This window comes from Oxyura jamaicensis, chromosome 10 (assembly GCF_011077185.1).
Source record: "Oxyura jamaicensis isolate SHBP4307 breed ruddy duck chromosome 10, BPBGC_Ojam_1.0, whole genome shotgun sequence".
NCBI classification, from domain to species: Eukaryota; Metazoa; Chordata; class Aves; order Anseriformes; family Anatidae; genus Oxyura; species Oxyura jamaicensis.
The window spans coordinates 21302611-21329243 of record NC_048902.1 but is presented as its reverse complement, the minus strand read 5'-3'; the positions used below and the strand labels follow the sequence as shown (position 1 = coordinate 21329243).

At 56.2% G+C, this 26633-nt stretch overlaps 2 protein-coding genes across 3 annotated transcripts in view; one reads left to right on the top strand and one right to left on the bottom strand.

Moving 5' to 3' along the window:
* On the top strand, window positions 1-8697 carry WDR76 (WD repeat domain 76). Its single transcript, XM_035336169.1, has 13 exons — window positions 1-125; window positions 248-562; window positions 1203-1295; window positions 1899-1954; window positions 2790-2913; window positions 3226-3327; window positions 3428-3471; window positions 3553-3706; window positions 5297-5449; window positions 5864-6078; window positions 6612-6764; window positions 7505-7558; window positions 8315-8697. Exons 1-13 carry the CDS (start codon window positions 57-59, stop codon window positions 8571-8573), a joined length of 1791 nt encoding a protein of 596 aa, XP_035192060.1. The 5' UTR covers window positions 1-56; the 3' UTR covers window positions 8574-8697.
* Window positions 8698-9331: 634 nt separating this feature from the next.
* Window positions 9332-26633, bottom strand: part of FRMD5 (FERM domain containing 5) — a 76027-nt gene continuing 58725 nt past the window's right edge. Inside the window, exons 2-15 of one of the 2 annotated variants that reach the window (XM_035336060.1) lie at window positions 25912-26016; window positions 24421-24463; window positions 24218-24296; window positions 21900-21997; window positions 20489-20612; window positions 19868-19955; window positions 17858-17946; window positions 17438-17501; window positions 17195-17286; window positions 16090-16164; window positions 15484-15552; window positions 14944-15050; window positions 11847-12196; window positions 9332-11667 (exon numbers count right to left, since the gene is read on the bottom strand). In XM_035336060.1, the coding sequence (XP_035191951.1) occupies window positions 11620-11667; window positions 11847-12196; window positions 14944-15050; window positions 15484-15552; window positions 16090-16164; window positions 17195-17286; window positions 17438-17501; window positions 17858-17946; window positions 19868-19955; window positions 20489-20612; window positions 21900-21997; window positions 24218-24296; window positions 24421-24463; window positions 25912-26016 (1431 nt within the window). In that variant the 3' untranslated portion in view covers window positions 9332-11619. Of the gene's footprint in view, window positions 12197-14943; window positions 15051-15483; window positions 15553-16089; window positions 16165-17194; window positions 17287-17437; window positions 17502-17857; window positions 17947-19867; window positions 19956-20488; window positions 20613-21899; window positions 21998-24217; window positions 24297-24420; window positions 24464-25911; window positions 26017-26633 lie in introns of both variants that reach the window. The other variant, XM_035336059.1, reaches the window with a different exon arrangement.

The following is a 26633-nucleotide window of genomic DNA, read 5'->3' as shown; positions in this document are numbered from 1 at the left end:
CCCGCCTCCCGCCTCCCGCTCCGTGAGGGGCGGCCCCCGCTCAGCCCGGCCCAGCCATGGCGCTCTCGCAGCCCAGCGCGGTGGTTCCCGAGGAGCTGTCGCCTCTCAGCCAGCAGCGGGAGCAGGTCCGGGGCTGGGGGGCGAGGGGCTGGGGTACAGGGAGCGGAGCGGGGCTGCGGGGTGCCGTGGGGGGCGGCTCGGGAGGAGGGGGGCCCGCTCACCGTTCGTTCCCCGTTCGCCCCCTCAGGAGCGCACCCCGACCGGCGGCGCCGAGCCGCAGCGAGGCCCGGAGCAGGACGAGCGCCGAGCGGGGCCGGGGCGGCAGCTGCGGGTGCTGCTCACGCCGCTCTCCGTGGCGGGCCGCCGGCTGCCCCAGAAGCGGCTGCTGGGCGCCTACGGCGGCGGCGGGGAGGCGGCGGGCAAGAGGCTCCGAGCCGAGCCCCCCGGGACGCCCCCCGGCAGCCCGCAGGGCCCGGCCCCCGCTGCCTCCCCCAGCGGCAACGGCTCGGAGGGCGGCTGGGACGCGGAGAGCGACGGCAGCGACGGCGGAGGAGCGGCGCAGGTGAGCGGCGGGCGCCCCGCGGGGCGCGGTGGGCTGGGGAAGGCGAAGCTGGCGGCGTTTCGCCGCTTTGCGGGGTCGTTTTCCCTCCCTGGGCCTCGGCAGGGCTCGTTGGACCCCTTCCGAATGCCTGAGGGGCCGCAGGCTGTGCAGCCCAAAACCCCCAGCGCCTTCCCGTGGGCCATAACCACCTCCTGGGGAACGCGGTGGCCGCGTACAGGGATGAGATAGAAAAGTTTTGTCGGTGCTCGTTCATGTTTAAATCACCATTTCAACTTGCCCGGGCCGCCTTTTCCTCTGAAAAGGAACAAAGCTGTGTTCTGTTCATGTTGTTTATTGCTAAGTGGTAAGCTGTTTGTTGTTTCTCTCCAGTTTTGGTTTAGTTGTAGCAAGATTTTGATGACCTGGCCCCTCTTGCAGGATCGATGCTGGCAGTTGGTGTTGTAATGCAAGCTAGCACCTCTATAGACTGGCTCTGATAGGGGATCACCCCAGTTTGTATGCCTTTTATTTGTTTAAAAGTACATCAAACACCTCTGGACAATCCAGACAATCAACGTAGAGACTCAGGGCCCAGAAGCCAGGGCCACCTCTGGCATGCCATGTAACCATGCTGAGGTCTGTCTCGCTTTTCTTTTTGTAGGATGGGTACCCACAGTTATCAGCTTATGAAAGGAAAAGACTAAAGAACATCACAGAAAATGCAAAATTCTTCGCTGCCTTACAGCTGCACGAGGTTTGTATAGATCCTACCTAGTGCCACCGTGCTCCCTCCCGACCGTAAGGACACTTGTGCCCCGGGAAGCAGCCTGCCGCCCCTCTGGTTGGGAAACCCTGCCCTGATAGCTACAGGGCCGTCAGGGTGTCAGGACTGCCCTGACTGATAGACGGGATGGCGCCAGGGGTCGTGCTGCTGGGCTGCAGCAGGGGAGGGACAGTGGTCCCGCCGGTGGGCTGGATGTGGCTAAGCTTTCCTGCAGTCCGAATGAACTGAATGCACAGCTTCAAAATGTGATGATAAAAACCCTGTGAACGTAGGCCTCTGCAGTTCCATTTTCTGCATTAAACATCTTTCTGTGTCTGGTACGCAACGTTTGGAAGCATCTCATTGTTTTGGGAAGAAATGGCTACAGAACGTTCAGGCTCTGCTCACAGAAATGGGGGAATTCTTGTGGGTACATGGAAGACCAGTGCAAAGCAAAAAAAACAGTCTAATTATTTAAAAGTTCCTTTTTGTTATTTTTATAAGCAATTACAATATAGTTGACTGCAGCCTTTATACAGGTTGACCTTTTATGCTTAGATATATTTTTAATCTTTTTTTTTTTTCCTTTTTAAGTCAGCTGCAAGACTTCACAAAATTGCAACTAAAAGACAATCTAATGTCACTAAAAGGTAAAACAACTTGCATGAGACTTGTATCATTGTTCCTTCATTGAGGTTTAACTGTTTTAGCGCTACCATCTGCACACAGCAGATACCAGCAAGAGGGAGAGCTAATGATGAGTCACTCTCCAAAGCTGAATCTGCATGACTGATTATCCTAGGCTGTATGAGTTTGTGAATAGGTAGCTCCTCAAGGTAGTGGCTCTCCTCTGCCATCCTATGGAAAGACAATGCTAGTATGGATACCCTTTTCATCAAATTACAGAACTTGCTATTTTTGTGATATTAGTGTTAGGGTAATTCAAGTGTTGTTTTTTCTAATCGTGATATTTCTGCACGATGGCTAAAGAAGGAAATGTTAAATGATGAGAACAAACGATGGGAAACAGCATGGGAAAGAAAGGGTTTGGGGGAGAAACAGATGCAAGGGATAGGGTAAGCAATTGTTGAAGAAAAGACATTTGGCGGTGCCAAAGCAATGTTAGGCAAAGCCAAGAAATGAGCTGAAATACAAAACAGAGAATAAGATACACAAGGAAAGGAGAGAAAAAGGAGACTAGATCAATGAGTGGAAGGACGAATTATAAATGAGGCGTGGGGAAGAAAAGCAACAGTGGCAGGATGTATTACAAGGGAAACATAAATGTCATCAGTATATACGCATTGCTAACTGCTCTTTTTGTTGTTGCAATCACTGAAAGAAAAAGTAATCGCAATGCTCCTAAAGTCGATCAGAATTGAGGTGTCAGAGCTGCAGATAAGAACCTGTTCCATAGTGTTTTACTTCAGTGCTGAGGGCTGACGTTATCCAACCATGTAATTTTTGACGTTTTACTTGTTGTAGACCTAAGCCTAAGAAAGCAGAAGATGAAACCGTACGACGAAGATCTATGCGCCTCCAAAGAGTCGAGCCGTCAGGAATCCCAGTGCTGGAGGTGCCTGCCCAGCCAGGAGCAGAGGAGGAATATGTAAGATGGGGACGAGGTAGAGAAGCCTGTGCACATGCATAGAAGCGTTACAACAATGGTGCTAGTGAAGTTAATTCATAACACTTGCCTTTGCTAAGCTTAATGTAAAAACCGTCAGACATTCGGGAGGGTGTGTTCGTGTCAGTAACGAGGTAAATTCTTGAGGTTAAAGTTGTTTTTTTTTTGAAATGTTTGTTTCTTGTAGTAGAGTGGATGTGTTCTCAGAGTATCTGGTGTGCAGAAAATAACAATTCACCTAATTCATAGTTTTAGTTGATCTGAGTTACGGAAATTGCTAATGTCATTCCACAGCCTCAGGTTCCAGCCGGACCTCTGCCAATGGTTCCAGAAAATCAGGTGGAGAACAGCAAACTGACAGAGGAATTGCTGGCTACGTGGATGAAAATAAGCGAGGTATTACTAGCTATAATTGATGATATTTAGATTACATAAATTAACTTGAGTTAAGTAGTCCAATTCTGATATTATAATTTCTTTTCCTTTCGATCTGTAGACGAAACCCGATGATACCGAAAAGCACACCTGTGACATGAAGAGGTAATCTGAAGGCAGCAGCTAAAAACTGGATCTTGTCTAGTTCCTCTCTTCCATAGCTCATGTTTTAATGATATTCTCCAGGTACCAGCACAGCCTGAACAGTATGGTCCTCAGCGAAGATAATGTCAAGAAGGTCGTGAAAAATCGAGTGTGTTCCGTGGCCATCCATCCTTCTGAAAGCATCATCTTTGTGGCAGCTGGAGACAAGTATGGGCAGATTGGCCTCTGGAACGTCGTAAGTCCTCTGCGTGCTCTGCCTGGCAGAAGTGTCTGTGGCAGGATGGGCGCGGGTGGGGCACAGGCTGGAGTGTCCTTTTCTTGGCTTGAAAAGGTGTTTTGTACTCGTTATTTTTTGCAGGTAGCACCAGGATGTCTGTTAATTTCAGGCTTGCTAGAGTCGCTTGACGTCTGGTCCTTCGCAAGCCCTGGTTTAATGGGAAAAACTGGCAATTTTAGGGAGGAGAGAGGAAGAAAATGGATCACTAGCTGAAACCCAGTGAGGGTTAAAATTACAATTCACAGTTGAAAGATTTCGGGATCTAGTTACAGTACCCCATTAGCAATACCATAATTAGGTTTTGGAGAGCGAGGGTAGGTGGATGCTCAAGTATTTGGGTTTTTATATAAATTTTGGGTAGATGCAGAGAGTCGCCGTGTTTCCAGATAGCAGAAATAAAACTGGCTGTACCAGTATATGCTGACACATATTTACCTACGTTGCCTCTGAAAAATAGCTTAGCATTTGGGAATTTGAAAACTGCTGAGGGCTTTGCAAATAGCCTCATTATGGATTTTGAATTGCCTTAATTACTCCTGCAGCAAGAATCTTTGTACGTGCCCGTGACTTACACCTTTCTAGCCTCCCTCCCACCCTCTTCTCTGATCCCACATCATCTAAACCAGCGGCTTGACGTTTGCACACATACAGATTTTCTTTTCCTTGTTTGCAATGCTATTAACCTTTTCTGTGGAGTTTCTCTTGAGTCATTTCAACTTTGACAGCTTCAGGAAATTGATTGACTAGCCTCAGCTATGAGACCCGACTCGGTTGTAAAGACGTTTAAAATGCAGCGTAGAAAGCTGAGGAGGCTGCAGAGCTGCTGCTGCTTCCTATTGAGAAGCATGATCTGGTTGAGGTTTCTGAGTGCCACAGGCTTCCTTTGTGGCCTTGCAAAGACATTCCACGTGGAAGCCTAGAAATGCTAAAATTACTCTTCCCTCTTGATTTCCTTTTTTGTTTCCCTTCATGAAGGGAGTTGGACTTTACCAAGCTGGGAGTAGTCTTTGTGGAATGACTTGTTCCAAAATGAGCGCTTGGTTTCCTTTAAATTATCAGAGCTGGAAGGATGCCAAGGTTTGAAGAGAAGATACAGGAGATGATGCTTGACATTCAATTTGGGTGAATGTAATTTAGCTTGAGCTGTAAGCAACCTAGCATGTCCATGTTCTGCTGTTGAAAGCATGTGCGTGTATCAGCATACTCAGCAAGGGGTTCAGCGGTAACTTGGCGCTCTTTTGAGTTACGTTACTTGTATAGTGGTGAAAATGGTACTGGAGGGAGGCCCAAGCCTGTCAGCAGTGTACTGAACAGTGCACGTGAGGACAGTTCCCTCTTCCTTGCTAAGCTGAAACTCCCTTGGTCCCAGTGAGACGTTAGCCTGGGCAAGCCGTGCCCCAAAGCAGCCTGGCTGCCCGCACCGTGCCTCCCCTCACCAAGCACCTGCTGCCTCCTCCATACAGCTGTTCAGTGTGGTAATTAACAGTAAGAATGAATTAATGGAAGTACTGATCTGTGGGTGTCCATCGACTCGCTTGTGTTTTTCAGGACTGTAAGACTGAAGAAGGAGCACACGTCTTCACTCCGCACAACTACTCGGTCAACTGCATGCACTTTTCTCCATCTAACCCTGCTCATTTGCTGTCCCTGAGCCACGATGTTCTGCGGTGCGGTGACGTTACTAGGGCGATCTTTGATGAGGTGAGCGCTCCCCCGCTCGTCTCCGACTCATCTCCCAGATTGCAGGAAGCCGCACACGATGGCAAGGCTTCTGCAGCACTGCAGGAAGGAGAGCGATCATCAGTCCTCGCTCGTGATAACAGGTGTTGGGTTATGGGAACACGGGCGATAGGGTCGGGTAAGAGTTTTAACAGAATTCACACTGTGCTGTTTTGAGTTTGGTTTGGATGGCTAATTATATACGCTGCAATAAGGATACTAGTTTAACAGGAAGGTTACCTCAACGCATAGCTAAGGCTGGAGTTACCAAATTAGGTAGTTGTCTTTAGTATTTGTAGTGTATTTAAAAAGCAAGCATGCCCACGGTGTTTTGGGTAGTGTCAATGCGTATTTAGTTGACTAATTTCTGTTTCCTTTGACCTTTTCTATATGCAGATATGCAGAAGTGAGGAAAGCCTATCCTCCTTTGATTTTTTGGAAGATAACGCCTCCACTGCAGTACTAGGATACTGGGATGGCAGCGTCGCCGTCGTGGACAGACGGACCCCAGGAACATCTTTAGAGCTTTCTGCTAACATTGGCTTCAAAATAACGCGGACAGTCCATGTTCACCCAGTGAATAAGCAGTATTTCGTTGCTGCGGGCTCAGTGTATGTAGCTCAACATGAACTGCAGTTATTGCGTATATGAAATGTTCCGTTTGCATCGGTGTTTGACTTCAGCTCTAAGTGTCCGGTTTGGAGAGCAGGACCAGCTGCTGGGGGGGGAGGCAGGTTCTCAGTCTCAGTACATGGTCTTATTTATTTTTTTATTTTTTAAAAAAATAAGTTTTTAGTTCTTAGCAGAGTTTAAAACTTAATATAATTTGACTTACCTTCACCTTTTGGTGGTGGTTCAAAGTAGTCTTTGGGGTTGCTGCGTTTTGGTGGTTTGTTGTTGTTTTTTTGTTGTTTTGTTTTGTGAGAGATCCCAATGGAGAGGTCTTTTACTGCGCTCTTCGTCTGGGGTGGTTTTGGTGCTCACAAAACCCTGTAGAGCCACTCGCAGTGGTGGTTGTTGATACGCATTGCTGAAGTAAAGTTCTGAACACCGTTCGTGTAAAACGCGTGGAGTCTTTTGAGCCTTTTTTGGTAAATGGAAAATAAAAACACGGCTTATTTAACTGCCACCTGGTGTGTTACAGGGATGTTCGTATTTATGATGTTCGATACCTGAAGTCTGATGGGAACAAGCCTGTGAGCTCTCTTAATGGACACACAAAAAGTGTTGCTTCTGCATACTTCTCACCTGTAACTGGCAACAGAGTCGTGACAGTGTGTGCTGATGATAAACTGAGGTAAGACAGTGGGAAAGAGTAAATGTAAGGAAAATACCAGCTGATAGAGTTTGTTGTTTCCTGTCTTCATTACCTGTCATTAAGAGCACCCTGCCTTGATTTGCTTTTCTTGTGTAGGCATTTTTAATGCCATTTTTAATTTTTAATGATGCATGATTTTTATTTATTTATTTTTTTCCTGAAGAATATTTAACAATGAACAGGAAAATCTACAGGTGCTGCTAGTCTTCCCTCAGCAGTTTGTTGAACTTGCCCCAGGGTGCTGGGGATCCGAAAGACTTACAGGGGGTGAAGGAGAGCCCAGGAGAGCTGTTGGTGGTTTCTCAGTCAATAGAGCTACACCTGGCTGAGGACGTCCTGACGCTGGCAGCTGTTAACAGTGTCTGCGTTTCCCTTCTCTTGCATTTTTTTCCCTGGGCATCCTTTTGTGCAGTGACTAGACAAGATCCTGGGCTAGAGAAAACTTTCATTTGTCGTAGCAAGCCTCTGTTGTTCTGCCCTTCTAATGACTTTGAGAAAGGATGACCTTCAGGTCTAGCTAAAAGCAAATCCATTTTAAAAGTATTTGAAGATCACAGCTGGGCTGTTAGCGCTCGTACCCCAGCTGGACAGCTGCGTCCTTTGTTCTGTATTGCAGTCTTGCCTGGTCTGGGCCGAGCTGATCCCTGCAAAGTGCTTTATGAGGAAAGGGCTGCCTTGTTAACACGTACCTCTTATTAACACTCAATTTCATTTTAAAGGGTCTACGACACCAGCTCTTTATCGTCTACTGTTGCAGTTCTCAGCACTGTCAGGTAAGCTGAACGTGTGGGGCTGAAGTTGGCCCTCAGCAGCAGCTGTGGGAGTGACAGCGAGAGGCTGCAGCACGGTGCACTTAGCAGCTGCTGCAGGGGTACAGCTACAGAGCTCTCCTGGCCTGAGAACTTGCCCTGGTCCTCAAGGCACGGCTGGGACACAGCCTGCTCTGAGTCGGTGAAGTCTGCGGGAAAGCTTCAAGGTCTCCTGTGTGCCAGGAGCAGACCTTCTCGTGCCTTCCGAAATGTTCTGTTTCAGAATGCTTTTTCTTTATGTGTGTTTTATTTGTTGTTTTTGGTTTTAATAGCAAAGGTTATTTCTTAACGGTGAGGAACATGTTTCTGAGTAGTCTCAACACGTGCAGAGTAACTTTGTTCTCCAGAAGGGAGGATTGTCAGGCTTGGCTCACTAGGGCACTGGTCAGCGACTGGCCTCAAAATTCTTAATTTGCACTTTATCGACAGGCTTGATGCATTGTTACCCAATTTTCCCTACAGTGTGCAGCTGTAAGTCTAACTGCTCTGACAAATAATAATTCATGTCAAAGAATCCTCTGGTTTCTCTTGCTCCCTCACGGTTCTTTGTCACGCCCCACCCGTCACAGGACAGCGATGCCTGCGTGGATCTGTTCAGTGTCGGAAAGTGGTGCTGGCCTAGGAGGCCGGGGAGATGGGTGGGAGCAGTAGGATGGAAATGATGGCACTGAATTCAGTACGAATATTTCTCTCTCTTTCTCCCTGTTTGTTTCTCTGAAGGCATAACAATAACACAGGGCGCTGGTTAACCAGGTTCAGAGCGATCTGGGACCCGAAACAAGAAGACTGCTTTGTGGTGGGCAGCATGGCGCGGCCGAGGCAGATAGAGGTCTACCAAGATACCGGAAAGTTGTTGCACTCTTTCTATAACGTTGATTACTTGGGCTCGGTGTGCTCCATTAATGTTGTTCATCCCAGTAAGAACATCTTAGTGGGTGGCAACTCCAGTGGTCGCCTTCATGTGTTCAAAGAACAATAATTAAACGTTTTGGGTTTTTTTGCATGATATGTTTAATTTTTATTAAGCAATTCTTAAGCTAATTGCGTTCTCTCAGGACAAAAGGGTATTTTTAAAAGCTCTAAAATAAATTTTCTAAACTACCTTTGGCATTCTCTTCTTCAATTAAAAACAAAAACTAATCCTACTACTGCAGTCAATTACAGTGGTTTGTACCAAAACGTGTTTTTCCTCAGTACTTCGGTCGTACTGCAAAAAAAGAAAAAAGCACTTGCTAAACCTGTGAGACGCCGCTTAATGATCTTCGTTAAAGAACCTGCAGCGTTTGTTCTCTGACAGCTCCTGTGCCGTTCCCACCTGGGCTATGGCTTGCAGGGCGCTGGCTCCAGGCTCCCCGTCCTGCACCAGGAACTGCTTCACCTTCAACGAGCCCTTGGCACGAGCCATATGTGACCGACGCCGCACGCAAAACACGGGCGAGAGGCGGTTGGGTTTGTCCTAACCCGGCTCCTGCGGGAGCCTGCCAGCCCCGGCCGTGGTTCTGCAGCGCCGCTGGGCTCTGCTCTTGGTCTGCAGGGCGCAGCTCAGCCGCAGCCCCTGGGGTGCGGGCCTCACCTCGTAGCACCGGCTTTCGTCTCTCTCTGGGTCGCCCTGAGCCCCAGCGGACTGCCTGCGCATCTCGGGGTGGCCAAATTCTGCCCACACCTTCTGCGCGGGTATGGTTTGTACTCGAGCAATGACTGCTGACACAAGCGCTGAACGACTCTCATACCAACTCCGGGTTTTCGTGATATTTAAATATTTATTTAAATTTAAAAATACTTTTCATGGCACCAATGATTTTATGCTAACTAAGATATTGAGTATGTAGAAAAAGGTACATTTTGAAGGAAAATGTAACTTACAGTATTTGGCACATGAAAGGTTAATTTCTAGATTTTTCTTTTTATGAAAACTAAGAAATTCACATTTTCAGGTATTTTACCATCTACTGCTTAAAGATGCAGTATGCTATTACGAGATTTATTTGTTTCTGATATAAGAATCTATGGAAACAACATTTTAATATAAAGACAGGTAAAACTAACAGGTAGTGAAACACAAGACATAACATGGAACATACAGGAAAAACATACAGTGAAAAAATTACCAGTTCTGGTGGTTTTTGCAGTAAAATGCTGGGTGAGAACTGCAGAGGTAACCTAGGCCTGGCATTTATAGCTATCCTAAAGTAAGCTGATGGAAAAGGTTTTCAAGGTCAATACTCGGACGTGTCGCGTTTCTTTCGAAGGAAGGTGCCTAACGCACAAAGTACTGAGCGCGGCGGCCACGGGGGCAGGCGGCTACGCCGAGGTGACACCAGGCGGGTACGGCAGCAGCTGAAACAAGGGGATACTGCATCTTTAACCTGGGGTGAAAAATGTCGAGTTTGAGACTATCACGCACTGCATAGAAACACCATTAACTACAGACTGAGGTAGGAACACTACACTAAGAGTTAATTTCGCTATGTTGCATAAAACAGGATATCACGTAAAAACCGATCCTCCGGCTCCTGGCAGCGCGCGGGACTTCACCTGCCTGCTCGGAGCCACAGCGGGACGCCAACCCCTCGGCTGCCGGGCCATGAACAGGGGCGGCGGGGTGAGCGGTGACCGCGCTGTGCCAGCGCCGCTGCCCAGGGCCGGCCCCACCGGGGATGGTTGGCGGCTGCTCGGGCGGGAACGCGGGAATCGGGCTGCTTAAAACTGCAGTTATGGCCCCAGCTGACGTAAAATCTCTCCCTGAGATGAAATAAAACTCGCTCGTCTGTTCTCCCTGCGTTGAGTACGTCCAACTTCTCGTCCAAAACTTAACAGAACTGGCTTTTATTGCTCCCTGTGTAAGAGACTGTTACGCTTCCCAGGTAACTGAAGGTCCCGGCGGCTATGTCACAAGTACAATGAGCTGTGTTTTGTTTATTTTTGCTTAAGAATAATAGATAGGTCTAACGGTTGTCCATTGGCTTTTCCAGTGTTACCTCTGCTCCGGTAGTTCTGTCCTTTTTGTCTTCAGAAAAGTCATACAATTAGAGCTCCTCTCTGTATTCCAAAACCAGTGACACGTTAAACTGGCGGTAGGCTTCCCGGCTACAAAAACATTTACACCATTCGCTCGGCTCGAGCCCCGTGGTACAGCGCACCGCGTTCACCCGATCCGTAAAGTAAAAAAAGACTCGGTTAGGTTCAATAACAAAATAGCTTTTCGTTGTTAAAATATACGTTGAAACAGTCTCTGTGTTTGTACAAAAGGAGGACAGCTTTCCGAGGCTCGCTGGCTTCCTAACCATCCCCGGCCGTGCGCCAGCGGCCGGCCGAGCTCTTGCCCGCCGGCATGGGGTCCGGAGCCGGGGCAGCGAAGCGCGGTGCCACGGGCACCCGGACGGGGCCCGGCCACGGCACAGAGACGGTCCCAGGAGGCTGAGGGCGAGGGCCACGGCCGCCTGTGTCAGAAGGAGCCGGCGTGGGGTGAGGCCGGCCGGGGGGTGCCCCCGTGGGAGGCTCCGGCTCGGAAGGAGCGCTCCTGCAAAGCGGTGCTTGGCGGGCGGTGGCGGGGCGCACAGTGGCGGACTCGAGAACGTAACGATACACGAGTGTTTAAATTAAAACTCGGTAGCACCATTGCTAAAAGCTCCTGCGTAACACAGCATCTCTGGCCTCTCAGCTGCGGGCTGATGCTCGTGCAATGATCAGTGGTAATAGTAAAATAAATTCCTCGCTTTATTCGGTACTTCCGAAAGTGACACACGCGGCTGTGAAAAATCAAAACTGAAACCTTAACTTATTCTGCGGGCTCCAGGGGTGGAAGCAGCGGCCGAGCAGGCTAGGGAAGGGCAAGTGTCTGGTCTGCGTCTACCCCTCTCTTCCTCCTGGAAAGAAACGTCCTAGGCAGCACTGTACTCGGGGTCATGGGAGAAGGAGTTATTGCAAGAGCCGAAGGTGCCACAAAGGTCCCGCTCGCGGGGGACAGCAGCAGGTCTCTCCCGAGTCCGCCTGGCTAGTTTTGTGGCGGCTCCTGCCTTCAGGTGTCAATGAGCAGGCTTACCACGGCGCGGACTTTGCAGGCAAACCATCGCCTGAGGGGACAAAAGTATTGGTAATGGAACTGCTCGAACTCGGGGGTCTGGCGGATATCGCGGAAAAAGGCAGTGTCAAGGTCGGACTCGGTAAGGACGATCAGGAGAAGGAGCAAAACAAAGAGGAGTCCAACTGTCACAAGGAGCAAACGGAGGACACTTAAAACAAACTTATTCACCTGTTCCGCCCGTGTCCCGCCGCGGCCGCCGGCGCCCAGGCACAGGGCGCGGAGCTCGCCCGGCTCCTCGGCCTCGGCCGCGCTGGGCGTGCCGGCCTCCGACTCCTTCTCCTCCTCGATGCTGCACGGGGCCCCGTTCAGCTGCCGCGACAGCAGCATCAGCTCCAGGCTGTGCTCAGCCACCGGCGTGGGCAGCACGCTGTCGGCCGGGCTGTAGCTCTCGTCGGCGATGACGGCCACCCGCTCGCTGCTCTCGGCGCGGCCGCCGCGGCCGGGGGGCACGAAGGCGTCGCCGTGGGAGGCCGAGCGCACCGGGGTGGAGTGGGCGCTGTCACGCAGCGACTCCAGGCCTGGGAGGGGAGGGAGGTGCTCAGGGGGGGGGGGGGGGGGGGCACGGGGCAGCCCCCCAACACCGCCCGCTCGTCCCGCGCTGCCCCCAGCCCTACCCGGTGTCCGCAGAGCACTGGGCGACGCCTGGGGGAGCAGCCCGTGGCGCCCTGCTCGGCTTTGTGTGTTTTTACTTATTTCTTGGGTGGTGGTGGTGGCGTTTTTTTTGTTTTACTGTTTGGTTGGTGGTGGGTTGTGGGTTTTTTTTTCGACACCTGCAGAGCCGCCCGGGCCCTGCGCAGCGGCCCTGGGCAGTGCTCAGTGCCTTTTTTGTGCCGTTGTGACTGCAGAGGCGGCTCCCCGGCAGGCGCGTGACTTGTCACCGCCGCGAGCAGCCGCCAGCTTTCCGCCTGGACCGCGGCCAGGCTGCTGGCAGGGGCCCGGGTTTGTCATCAATCACCGGCGCTTCGCAGCGCTGCGACCGCTTGGAGGGCGACAGCTTCCCCTTGCTCACGGCCTGCTTAAAGGCAGCCCTGCCATCAGCTCGCAGCGCAGACAACCTGCAGCTGGGAGCGAAGCAGGGCGCTGGGGGAAGGACGAACGCCTGCCGCCTCCAGCCCCACGTGCCCGGCCCTAGACCACCCCACCTAACAGCGCAGAGCGTCCTACGCTCCCGCCCTACCCCAGGTGCCTCACGGAGGAGGCTGCGGCTCGTGTGGAGCCTTCCTGCAGGAGGAACCAGCGGCGAGCCCCAGCTCAGGGCTGTGCCGGGGCCTCCCTAATGCCGAGGTGGCTCTGGGCTGAGCCCAGCCCCGGGGGCTGCAGCAGCACCAGGTCCTATTGATGCACCACAGAAAATCCCTTACACACACAAGCAGAAATAGCCGCACGGCAGCGTGCCCTGCCACATGCTTGGCAGAGCTAGAGTGACAGCCCCGCCAGGGCTGCCCTTTACAGGGCTGAGCCCCGCATGCAGGGCGAGGGGGCTCCTTCTCCCGACTAACAGAAAAAACAGAAATAGCCCCCAAAAAGGCAAAAGTGCCACTTGTTTCTTGCAGCTTTCACAGCAAGAGAGGCAGAGACCCCAGGGACGGCGGTGGGCAGGAGGTGCTGCCACTGCAGCGTCCCCCGCACGAGGGAGGGAGCCTGGCGCGGTGCTGGCCAGGCTCAGCTCAGCCCCGTCGCTGCCCCGCCGCCAAGGGTGACCGGGCTGAGCCGGCCCCGCTTGGAGCCTCAGGGGACACGTCCCCAGGCGGGGAGGACACCGTGCACTGATGCTCTGTGGGACAGAGCGTCCCTGGCTGCCCCGGCCATGCCCGCTGCCAAAACGTGAAGGGAAGGAGCCCAGCGGCCGCCCTGCCCGCATTCCCCTGGGCTTTGCCACCTCCCGCGTGTAAATCCTCCCCGGATGCCTGCGGATCCTGCCGGGCTTAACACGGGTGCCAGTGGAGACACCAAGCGTGGGTGCAGCTGGGGCACCCAGCGCAGCGCAGGAACCGGCGCCTTCTCACCCCGAGAGCCGCTCCCTGCGTCTCATAAAGCACACACAAACGTCCCCTCGCTGCTCCCGCTGCATCTCTGGTGGGACCACCGCTCAATGACAGCAGTGCTGCCCCCAGCCCGACCGCCCCTGCCACCTCCTCGCTCCGTGGGACCGGCACAAACAGCCAGGAAATCTGGGGAAAGCCAGGTCCAGCCCCAAAACTGGGGCTGCTGAGGGTGTGTGGAAATAACGTCCCATCAGAGGAGGCACCAGGCGCTCCCCACATCCTGACCCACACCCCGCGCCCCCCTGGGGCTGTGGCTGTGGGACCCCCCTGGACACCCGTACCCAAACCCGCTGCCTCACCTGCTGCGTGCCGAACATCGGGGCCGGGGAGAGCGGGCAGGAGAGGCAAAGCCCCCAGCGCCCGGGCCAGCAGCCGTGGCCCCAGGGCCAGCACCCGGACCCGCACCTCCCGGCAGCAGTGGTTGATGAGCCGCAGGTGGACGCTGACTTTGGTTTTGATTTTGACCAGGCACTTCACCATGGTGGCACGGGGCGCCCGCGGGGACCGAGGAGGCGCGGGGCCGGCCGCCCGCCCGCGGCTCGGCTGACGCAGGCGGTGCCGGTGCCGCGGGCTGGGTGTCAGAGCTATTCTGGGCTCCGCGCTCTCACGGTACCCCGCTGAAGTGAGAGCGACAAAACGCAGCTGCCAGGGCAGGGTGCGAGCTGCCAGGCGCCGGGTGATTTATCGTGTGGGGCTATTTAATGCCCTCTCCTTTTTGCAACCCACGGGAGGTGAGGAGAGGGTGCTCGCTGCCAGCAGGGCAGCAGAGGCAGCCCCAAAATCACCACGGACGCCAGCCCCGGGCTCCCCCGATGGGCACAAACACTGCTTCTGCTGTGGGGGTCCTGCGGGCAGGGGGTCCCCCAGGCTCTGGACTGTCCCCTCCTCTCCCTCACCAACCTTCCTTTTTTCCCAAGCGGGTGCCAGTGGTTTGGCAGCAGGGCTGCTGGCACACGCAGCAGGGCCACCGCGTGCGCCTCTGCGTCACCCTGGTGTCACCGCGGTCAGAGCCTGCAGCGGCTGGGGTGGCGGTGACAGGCTGCGTTTGGTCAGTGCTGTGCTCGCCCTGGGGACGTGGATGTGATGAGCACACACAGGCTTCTTAGCTGGACGTGCATTTGGGTGTGCGGCTGCTGTTCTGTGTGTGCACAGCCCTGTGTGCCTGCCCGTGTGCAGGGCTGCGCTGGCTGCAGCACCCAGGAGGTCGCCCCGTGTCCTACCTTCCATGATGGAGATGTGGACGGCTCTCCTGCGGGTGCGGGGCACGCTGCTCAGCCGGGGGCCGTGGGTGATGGAGGGGCAGCTCCGGCTCGGCACCAGCCCTGCCCTGGGGACAGAACAGGGACAGTGAGAGCCCGCGGGCCGGACCCAGCACGGCCCAGACGGGGACATCTCCTCCTGCCTTCCGCCAGGCCCCTCCGAAACGCCCAGCGACGCACAGATCTCCCTCTGCTCTGCTCCTGCCCCAGGCAGTGGTGGGGCCATGCCTGGCCTGGGCTCAGGGACGCCCGCGGAGCTACGGCACCGAGGGACGGGGCCGCTGCAGGAGGCGGCTGCAGACGCTGCCTGCGTCCTTCCCAGCGAACACAGCCCGTGCCGCGAGCTCGCTGCAGCTGGGAGAACGCAAACAGGAGCGAGCTTCTGAAAACCCTCCATAAGCTCTTCCTCCCAGGGCTTGGGCTGAGCGGAGCCCGTCGGGGCCCCTGGGCATCCCGAGCAGGCCGGTACCCCGGCCCCATGGGCTGCAGCCTGGCTCTTACCGATGTATCTCCGGCGGCTCCCGCTTGATCTTGGCGCTGGACTCCATCACTTCTTTTGCCACGCGGCCACTGCAGGTAGGCGAAGAACAGCAGCCGTGACCAGGAGGGCAGGACCCCGGCGCCCTGGGGGCTCTGCCAGCCATGCGACAGAGCACTCCCTCCCCCATGGGACCCCCACATCCCCACACGCATGGGCTGCTTCCCACAGGTCTGGGGGAAAGCAGAAATATTTGCTGGTATCCAGTGGGTTATCAGAAGAGCAGGGACAAGCCAGGCTGATGCCTCCCTTGGCTGCTTCTCCTGGCGTGGGGTGCTGGACACTGGTGGGACCCCTCCCCTCCAGGGGGCCTGCCCCAGGCATCCAGGCCCTCCCGTGCCAGCCAGGAGGGAGCTGGCACTGCAAAACCCCTAGAGCTTTCCCTTCCTCTTCACCCCAGTTCCTACAAAACACAGCTGGAGAGACGAATGTCAGCGGTGAAACAGGGAGAACGTGGCGATGGCCTCGCTGCGGCAGCGGTGAGCATGTCCTGGGACCAGAGGCACCTGAAGCACAGCCAAGGGAGGCTCCGAAAGCACACCCAGCACGGACTCGCAGTCGTTACTCACCTGTATCGGAACCGGCTTCCTTTGAAGAACAAGTTGCTGCTGGACACCGTCCGGACCTGGCTCGACTTCTCCAGCCTGCAGGGCACCGAGAGCCGCGTGAGCGCCCCGCGCTGCCGCCCCGCTGCTGGGCGCACGGGCAGGGTCCGTGCACAACGGCAGAGCCCTCGCTGGCTTTGCTTTTACACCTGCACCCAGAGCTGGGGCCTGGTGGCTCTGCGGGGCTGGGGAGCGCAGAGGGACACCCAGCGGTGCCTTCGGACAGGAGCCCCCGGCCCCATTCCCAATGGGACGCACGGATCGGCCCCGCACGGGCAGGCTGGTGGCTCCGGGGGCTGCTCCGTGCGAGGAGCCCCAGGATGCTGACACCCCCCCTCTGCCCCCATCCCAGGGCAGCCGCCCCCTCGCCGGGGCCGAGCAGCATGGCCACAAGCCCGCGGTCCGCTCTGCTGGGCAGGTAATGCCACCACAGTTCGCTGACAGCATTAATCATAAAAAGATTTGTAAAGCAATACTGCGATTCCATTCCCTGTTAATATAACGAGAAATGAAACCTGCTGATTGCAGCTGCTGATTGCGGTATTCCCAAAGAGCACACATTACACACTTTATCTCACATCCCCCTGATTAGAATAAAGCTCATTATAAAGCACAAAGACGGCTATTTTTAAGCAAACCGCCGTACAGCAAAACCAAGGCGTTCTGCCCCGATTTCTCAGCAGCCCAGCCCACAGCCTGCCCCCTGTGCTCGATAACCCGACCCCTTCTGGGCAGCCCGCACCAGAGCCCAGCACCCTGGGGAAGAGCAGTGACCTCGCTCCAAACGCTCCCCAGACCTATTTTGGAAACCCAGCCCCGGGTGTTGGGTCCGACAACGTTCCCTGAGCCCTTGCACCCCCACCAGCCCAAGGGCAGCAGCACAGGGAGCAGCCGAGCACCGGCACACCCGGCCTGGCACCGAACGAGCCGTGACTGACGGCAGAAATGCTGAAACGCATCTGGGCTGCGGGCAGGACGTGTGCCGGTGTTAGGGGCCTCACCCCCACATAACTGATTTTAATCTCCTGACCGGGGGTTGCTGCGGCGGGGTGGGCGTCCTCGCACTTACTTGTAGAAGGCTTGGTTTTCGATCCCACACTTCCAGAGGTGCTTGCAGGCTTCTGGCGTTGGGGCAAAATAGGTAAGGACAATTTTCTTTTCCTAAAGGAGGGAGAAGTCCATGGGGAAAGGAGTGAGGGGCGACCAGCATACCCGGAGGCTGCAGCCCCCAGCTGCATTAGGAGCTTGCTGCCTGCCGGGGCAACGAAAAAGGCCGTGCTCAGTAGGACCCCAGGTAGGAGAAGGCACTCACCTCCTTCTGACTTACGTATAAATAGAAAGTCTTTCCCTCAAATTTCATTTTGGTCACCTCATTCCTGCAAGGACAAGGACAAGGACAAGGACATGCACGTGAGAGGCTGCCCGGCCCCACTGAGCACGCGGCGTCCCCGCAGCCCGGCCGTGACGGGGGTGGCCTGGAGATGGCTGGTGGCACCGGCCGGGCCACCAAGCAGGGCAGGCGGCTGGGAGACAGCCGCTGCCATGGGCAGAAGCCCAGGGGTCTGGGGGGGCAGCAGGAGCTGTCCCCACCCTGTGCGCTGGGGCAGTCCCCAGCTGGGGCCGTGCAGTGATGCTGGGTGCAGGATTCCAGCCCCGGCGTCCCTGCAGCACCCTGGGGTGACACGGGCACCGTGCTGGTGTGGGGGCAGCGGGGCGGTCGGGGCGCGCTCACCATTTGATGAAGTGCACTCGCTTGTTTCCCTGCAGCACCACGAACCCGAAGGGCGTGAAGGCCAGAAACGCCGCGTTTCCCGACACGTCCTGGAAGGCAACAGCGGCTCCTCAGCAAAGTGCTGCCACGCCAGCAACGTTCGCCAGCCACCGTCCACCCCCAGCTGTATCGGGGCCTCGCAGACCCCCCCTGCCCCAGCCCTGCACGGAGCATCCCCCGCTGATCCAGGCCAGGGCAGCACCGAGAAAAGGCAGGGCAGCTCCCAGCCCTCGTGGTCCCACCGATTTCCAAGTAAGCAATGAGCAGCGAAGATGACAGTGCTCAGCTAATCCTTTTGCTAATAATTAAACAGGAAAATGGTAAAAACCCGTTACACTTTTGACACCCTCGGAGCCCTGCGCAGCCAGGGCAGCACCGAGGTGGATTAGAGCCAGTAATTAGTGTCGTGTGCGGAGCCAGGCGGCGCGGTAACTTAATCATAACAACCAGGCTCCAGGGAAGCGATCATTAACTGCACTGATGCTCATGAAAAAAGCAGATATATGCTGAATTTTAAAAATATTATAAAACGGTTGTGGCTGCTCTATAATTGTGAGGCTTTTCCGCAGCCCGCAGATGCTTGCCCTGCGCTCAGGCTGCTTCAGCAGGATGCTGAGCTGGAAACGGGCACGAGAGGGGCTGGCAGGAGGCACAGGGTGTCTGGAGCACTGGGAGCAGAAGCAGGCATAGGATTTCACTGGGGAGGATGCCGCCTGGTGCCTGTCCTCCTCCTGCAGTGTGCTGCCCAGGCCCAGGCATTTTCTCTGAAGGGTCACTTCCACCCTCGTGGCACAGCTGCCAGCCCTTGGCAGCCGACTGTGCCCAGGTGGGTGGTGAGGGGGACGAGGTCTCCGTGCGGCTCCGTGGAACCGGCAGCGCCCGCAGCCCGGGGCTGTGGATCCTTCCTGGAGGTGGGAGGTGGAGACCCCCACCCCATCCCCACTGCCACCCCACACCGCCTGGGGGGCACGGCGGTGCCGGGGCACAGCACCCCGCTGGTAACGGGGGTGCCAGAGCGAACCTTATCAGCAGGGAGCCAAGTGTGGGCGCAGCTCTCCCAGCGCCTGCCCTCGGGCTATCGGCACAGCCAGCTCCGTGCTGTGCTGTGCGAGCTGTGCTCTGCCCGCTGTTTGCAGCCCCAGCCCTGCCCAGTGCCCAGCAGCACGGTGCAGATTTTGCTGTCTTTTGGGCATTTGTGAGCCTGGCCCCTCCAGCACCCCGTGCTGCAAAGCCGCCCAGCGCCCAGCCCCAGGGGCTGCAGCAGGGCCGCAGGGCGCTGCCCGCGTGTCCACCTTGGTGATTTTATTTAGGCTCGGCCCAGCTCCTGTGCCAGTAACAGCCGTACTTGCTGCGACTGGGAATTTACACGGCACGACCCCATTAGAGACCCTGGGGGAGCTCAGAGCAGCCGCTTCCCTTACGGTGAAGCTCCCCTGCTTTGCATCCCGTGTCCATCTGCATGTGATGGGATTATAAGGGACCACGGAGAGCCAAACGCAATGGCATCTAGAGTCAATAGAAAGCATTTCAAACAGAAAATTCGATTAGTGGCCAGGAACGAGCAGAGAGTTAGACCGTCTCCGGCAGATTGATGGTTGTTGGTCTCTCAGACACATCACTGACCCTGCCGCTGCCTCCACATTACCCGCTTTTGCAGATGATCAGCCATTGTCTTTTGCAGTTGTCTGCATGCACAAACACCTTCATAGGGCTTCCCTAAACACTCCTTGGGAAGGATCTTGGGGCAGTTATCCCCCTGCTCCCCCCCCGTGCACATATTTCCCTTTGGGGCTGGCTTTTATGGCAGGGCAAGGGCTCACCAAATGCCTGCCACCCACCGCAGTGCTCCCGGTGCCACAGCCCCCCGGCAGGTGACAAAAGGCTGTGCCTGGAGCATCACAGCACCTCCGCGGTGCGGCACCTGCCGGCGTGAAACGCAGCACCAGGAGGGCTCTGAGGAAGCCGTGTTACCTTGCAGGGGTGGGGGTCAACTCCGTAGGTCTCCAGAGTCTGGGCTTTCCTTAGGAAATTCAGCTCTGAAGTAGCTGGTGTCTGCCCACTGCGGGAGGGAAAAAAGGGGGAAAAAAGAGTATTTCATGGGAGGCACGCCTGTGAGGAACAGTCCTCAGCTTCGTGGTTTTCATGAACAAGAGGCATCGGTCCTGGCCTGTGTCGGTTACACCAGCGAGCACAACCTGCGGCAGGAACCAGCCCGGCCCTCCTCCGCCAGCGCCTTTGGAGCACCACTCGGCGAGCGAGCAGTGCTGGGAAGGACCGAGGGCGAGGAGCCCCTGCAAGGCCCAGGGCCGCGTTACGGGCACTGCCCAGCTTCAGTCCGGGCAGGAGGAGAGGGCAGGCTGGGGACAAAGGCAGCTGCTGCTCGCGGGGAGCTTTGCTGTAAGGCCTGGCCGAGCACCGTTCTGAAACCCCTCTGCTCCATTTCTGCTGCTACCGGTGCTGCCAAGAGCACCGCTGGCTCCCAGCTGCATGCACAAAGCTCTAAGTGCCCGTCCCGTGGCGTGCCCCAAAGTCCTGAACAGGAACAAAAATCAGCGGGGCCTCAACATCCCCGTTCCCGTGCGCCGCCCGTACCTCAGCTCCGACTTGTGGATCTCCGCGATTTTCCTCTCCAGCTTTTCCGAGTGCTTGGGGAAGAACTGGAACTTGGAGCTGTAGCCCTCCGGGTGCTTCCCCGGGTCGTAGTCCCCGATCTCGGCTGCGGGGGACAGAGGCGATGAGTGGCCCTGCGCGTCCCCAGGCCCTGCGGTGCTGGATGCCAGGCATGGGGCCGGGGTTGGAAGCCCCCAGTGCCAGGGCAGCAGGGGCAGGCTGCACCGCCACGGCCGTGCATCCCACCGGGAGGGCTCGTTGTCAGGCACTAACTGCAACCAATTAATTTCACCGTTTGCTTGGGAATCGCCCGCAAGCAGATGGTCACTGTCCCACCTTTATTAATTCCTCTAGGTCTTTGCCAAATACTTTTTGCTTGCAGGGACACATGTACCCAGCTTCCCGGGAACCCAACCTCCTGCCCGGGGACTTCAGGAGCAGCCCTGGCAGGACACCGGGGTGAGTGCTCCCAGGCGGGGACGTCTGTGCCCGCAGCCCCCCAGGTGCTCACCCCATGGACGGGGGGCACGGGCTGCATCTCTGCACCAAGGTCATGCACGCTGCACACTTGGCGGGGCGATGCTAACGGCCCTTTGGCGTCCTTCTGTGCCCCTCCAGTGCCACCCAGCTCTCCCAAGGAGCCCGGAAAGCCCACGCCGAGTGCTTTGGGTGCTGCACCGTGCCACGGGCTGGGCAGGAGAGGCAGGAGCAGGCAGAGCAGCACGGCAGGAGCACGGATGGGATAGCGGGGCAGCGGGAGAAGGCTTTCGGAGCTTTTCCCACCTCCTGCTCTGAACTCCATCAGCAGCCTCTGCAACTCGCTGACAAAAGCACTTTCTCTGCCGAGGCACCCAGCGGCCAGCAACGAGCTTACACAAGGACGTCCTCACCCGTTCCAGGAATCAGCAGGACTGCATTTACCTCTGATCTGCAGCTGCAAACCTCTGGGGCTGCCAGAACCTCCACAGGCTGTGCACGGCCCCGGGAGAGGAGCAGCACTGCCACGGGGCTGCTTCTGCAGAGGGGCAGAGCAGGCGTGGGGGGTGCTGCTTGGAGCAGCCCACGGCGGTTTTGCTGACCACTTGGTAGCCCCTGGACAAAAGCCACGGCACAGCACAAGAGGGAGACGTGGACTGGGTGAGCCACAGGCCCTTTGCAGCGATGGGGCAGCTCAGAGCAGACGGCTGCGTGTGCTTCTGCTGCGGGTGAGACCACGGCACCAGTTCCAGTCCTCCCCCAGCCCAGCACCGCACGACACGAGCACAGCGGTGAAGTGTGAGCCCTGCACCGGCTAGGTGACATTTGTATGCTAGGTGCAGTGATCTGTTGTAAGTGAAATAATGTAATCAGTACTTAGCATGAAAAGCAAATTTATCTTGTCAGAAAGCATTACCTTGAAGGATATAGGCGGCCAGCAAAGCAGCATCTGAAGTCTTGCAGAGGAGACGGCCGTGGTAGAGATCTCGTTTGATCTGCAGGAAGACTAAATACCTGAGGACAGCAGAGAGAGTCCAGTCATTAAGCAAAGCTTAAATTACCTAAACAGGCAATTTAGGTGGGGAACATCTGCCACGAGACACTGGCAGTAGCATTTCTCTCCGAGCAGCCCATTTACAAGACTCTCCACCTGCTTGGGAACGGCCGGTGTGCGCCAGGGCGGCTTTGTGCCCCGGCAAACCGCGGCTCGCAGGAGTCCCCTAAAGAAATGCTCCTGAAGAAAAACAAGAAGTATCATGTGAGATCTACTCCCAGACAGTTCTGTGCATGCTGGTACAAAAAGGACAGATCGGTCCTTCCCAAGAAAGCTGGTTACAGCACGTATCCACAGGAACACTCGCATCCTGGGCATAACGACACTCCCAGACAGGCCCCGCAGATAAGCACGGTGCTCCTCACAATGCTCTCACCCCGACGGGCATCTCCCAGCTACAGGCAGGCCCCAGAAGGACCACAACTTTCTCACATTCCCAAAAAAGTCTCAAGCTTTGTTTTTTTTGTTATTTACTGGGGGGTACCTTCTGTGGAACGCAAGCAAAGCTCTCATTGCTTTTGTACATCATCAAGAGGAAAGTAAACTTCAGAAGACTTTTCCGAGCATCTCAGCACCTTCTGTGTTGTTTTCTACTTGATCTGCCCACTAAAAATATGATGATTTTATAAATGCAAAACGAAATAAAAAGCTGGGCAGACTGCAAAATCCCAGCGATCCTCTCTCATTGGCTGCCTGCAAAAATAGACTGAAAATCCAAAAAATGAAATCCTGGCATATATTTAGCTGTATCAGTAAGCCGACTTCAACCTCCATGCGCTTAGCATGACCGTATTCTTCTGGAATATTTAATGGCACACCCAGATCGCGATCCCCCAGCCTCCAGAAGCTGATGGAGAGCTCCCAGCCCGGCGTGGGGCTGGCTGCGTGGGGCTGGCTGCGTGGGGCCAGAGATTTGGTGCAGAGATTTGGTGCTGCCCATCCTCGGGCTGCTGAGGCCAAGCAGGGCTGAGCGGGTGCCAGGGGCTGTTTGTCACCATTTGGTGCGTATTTGGTGCAGGGGCAGCTGATGCTGGCGGTCCTTTACTTTGCGGTAGCTGGCTGTCCACCGTGCAAGATGGCTTTTCTGGCCTGCTTTGGAAATGGAAGGAGAAGCTCGTGCTGTTTGTCCCTGTTTTTAACAGATGAGATTAAGGGGCTTCCTTTGTAAGGCAGACCCCAGAGCTCTCCAGCTGCGGGACGTGGGGGCGCCTGCTGGGACCAGGGCAGCCCAGCGCCTTTGTTGGCTTCTCCCTTGGAGCACCAAAGACAACTGAATAATTTGCAGCAGCAATGCCAAGAGGCACCAGGAAGGGAATGTGGAAACTTGCAGTGAAAGACGATCCGAGCCTCCAGGCCGGGGGAAGCCAGGACCATTTTGCCTCAGACCCCCAGCCACGATTTGCTTTGTGCTGTGCACATGCCGCACACCCGCCTTCCTTCTGGCAGGAAGGCAGCACGAAGAGCCCCTAAAGATAGAAACCTGATAGAAGCACTGTCAAGTCTGTGAATTGCCGTTCATCATCCCTTTCTTCCACAGGATTCATTCCCCTTACATAAAAGGGATGCAGGTAATTACTTCCAGGGGACTGCAAGGGAACTGGCAGCACTCAAACCCTCCAGACAGCCCCAGCACACGCAGTAACCGTCTGAGCAAAGGATGCGCTCCAGCAGCTGCACAGAGAGCGCGTTTAGAAGTGGCAGGAGTGTCGGGAGAAGCATAAAATGGATGTGAAAGCGCCCTGCTGCTGCTGCCGGAGCCCTCCACGCAGGACCAAGGGCTCCCAGCTGGAAGGAGAGGTTTTGGGGAGTCGCAGGGAAAGGCAGGCACGTGGCGCAGAGCGAGATCCGTTCGGCACTGGAGGATGCTGCAGAAGCTGCAGTGGCCCCGGACACTATGGTGGGAAGGGTGGCACCCGGAGCACTTTGGGAAGGGGTTTGTGCAACCCCCTGCAGACGTCCACGCCGTGGGCTTCAAGCAGCACCAGGCATGACGGCACTAAATGCTAACACAACGCATGCGGAGGGGTCCCACACTCTTCCCCCCGTTGTGACACTCAGCGTGGTTTGGCAATCCTGGGCGCTAAATGTCTGTCGCCGTGACTCGAGCACGAAACCAAACCCCGCGGGCCCCCGGCCACCCCCTCCCCGTGCCCACCGAGCCCTCGCGGTGCCCGCCTCACCTGGTGATCTCCTCCTTCAGAGCCGCGGGGTCCGTGGGGTAGAACTTGACGCGGAAGCACATGGTGAAGGGCGGCTGGGCTGCAGCGAGAACAGCGACACCGTCACCAGCCCGCCGGCACCGCCGGGCTCGTCCCCCCAGCACCCGGCCGAGGCGGCAGCCAGACGCCACGCGGGGCATCCGCACACCCCGAGCGCCGCTTACCCCTCATCTGCTTCACAACCGACTTTGTGAACTCCAGCCAGTGCTGAAACGAGAGGGAGTCATTCAGTCAGCTCAGCAGCAAACACGTCCAATTAATAACACTGAACGTTCAGGGCAAGACTAAAGAAACGAAGCACTCCTCCGCCTGAAATAAACGCGTGCTGCCTGGGGGATCCCAGACAGGAGCTCCCCGGGGCATCTCCCTTGCCCATCAAGGCTCGCTGTCCGGAGGCCGAGGGCGGTTTCCTATCAGCGGGGACAACTTGGTCAAGGTGCACCCCAAGGCCTTCTGCAGCCTGAGCACCCCCGTCCCCAGACAGCCTGTCCGAACAGCTCTGCACGCCGGCTCGCTGAACAAGGAACCACAAGAAAGAAAACATTTCTTTTTTGGCCAAGGCGTCTGGTCCCCAGCTGTTACCATCATCCTTGCCTGTGCCACATCCCAGCACACACATCCTGAAGGTGCTGAAGAAGATCACTGTGGTCACTGAGACAGCCTCAAGCTGTCACAGCCTGGGCCCCTGCTCAAGCCTGAGCGATGGCTTTTCCTCAGCCCTCAGAACTCAACCACGTTATTTAACGGAGGAGCGAAGCACCAGCAAAAGGAGCACCCCAGCACCACCGAGCAGGCCAGCTCTGCCCCCAGAGCCCCGCTCTTCCCTTCCTGGAGGGGCTTTCACACGCCTGCCCCTGACCTGCTCTGGGCTTTGCAGCCAGGAGAAGCTGCTCCCATCTACCCGGAGCGCCGTGCCGCCGTCGCTGGATGCAGATTTCAGCAGCACTCCCTGAAGTGACTGTGCCCGTAGAGACAATGCATCACAAGGCATTGTGCACAGCGCTTCGTTCCTAAATTTGTCTAAGGAGGCTGTTCAGCACAACACATGGAGACAAAGAGCCGACACCGGCAGCAAAACGCTGCACGACACAGGCAGCACCAGCACCGGGACCAGGGGGACAAGGGGACGGGTCCTGCACTGGGGATCCCAGGGGCAGGGGGGCAGCGGGGCCCCCAGCAGCCCCCTCCCACGGCGGCAGTGCAGGAGCAGCTCCTCGCTCAGCAGCTCCTTACACAGACACAGCAGAAGGTGCCTTGGGGAGCAGAAATTATTTGTTACGGTGGCTTATATCGATCAGCAGGAGACACCACACAAGCCCGTTATTCATAGCTCCGCCTGTGAGCACTTTCACAACGCTCCTCATTCACAAATCTCAAGTGCTCTAATGGCAAGCAGCGACTGAACACGTTTGTGCAGAGCCCGCGTTCTGCACGCCTTTTAGAAGGAAGATTAATCCGGCGTGGTGGGCTCGCAGAACGAGCAGCAGAATTAACCGGACGCTGCCCTCCCAGCTCGCTGCTCCGGGGCCGACCCCAGCAGGACGTGGCCCGAGGGCGCTGCTCCTGCCCCATGCCAGGAGCTGCACCACGAGGCCAGGCTGGGGCCGGCGGCGCGGAGCTGCAGGAACCCCAGCGCAGCGCCCGGCAGCACTCACCCTTTGCTTGTCGGGGTCCACAAACCGAATGCCGAAGTAATCCTTCTCCAGCAGGTTCAGGTGGTGGCACAGAAGGTCGAACAGGTACTGACCCTTGGCATCTCTCTGCAAGACAAGAAACGGCCTTGACAGAGCAGCAGGACGGGGGGGCTGAGCCGAGGAGCTCGGGGAGATGAATTAGCGGAGGAAGGAGCCGGGTGGGGAGACAAAGGCTTTAAACCTGTAGTGTCACAGCAGGGAGGGGAGCTCCCACCAGCTCCCCGGTGTCACAGCGATATTTCCAGCTGGGACAATCTGCTCCCTTCCAAGCCATGGGAAGGTACTGTGTGCCCAATGTACGGACGGCACTGGAGTGAATGTTAACGAGGAATGTTAAGGTATTATAGATACAAAATGCGACACATCTCTAATGTACAGCCTGGCACTGCAGCCCCGCACAGCCGGCTCGGCAGCGACTCGTCTCCGCAGATCAAACACCGCTCCTGACAGCCGACACTGCTCCTGAGGAGAACACGGGGTTCGCTTTTCCTACAAATGCATGTAACGTGTGCGCTACCTGATCAAACAGCCACTCAGCAGACAGCGGCCGTGCAGTCGGGGAACTCCTCCGGGTCTGGCATTAACCCGTTCCCGCAGTGCGACGTGCTGCTCTCCATGGTTTGAAACGAACAGCGTGGCACCGGCAGGGCCCGGCAGCCCGGGCTGCACCCAGCTCTGCACCT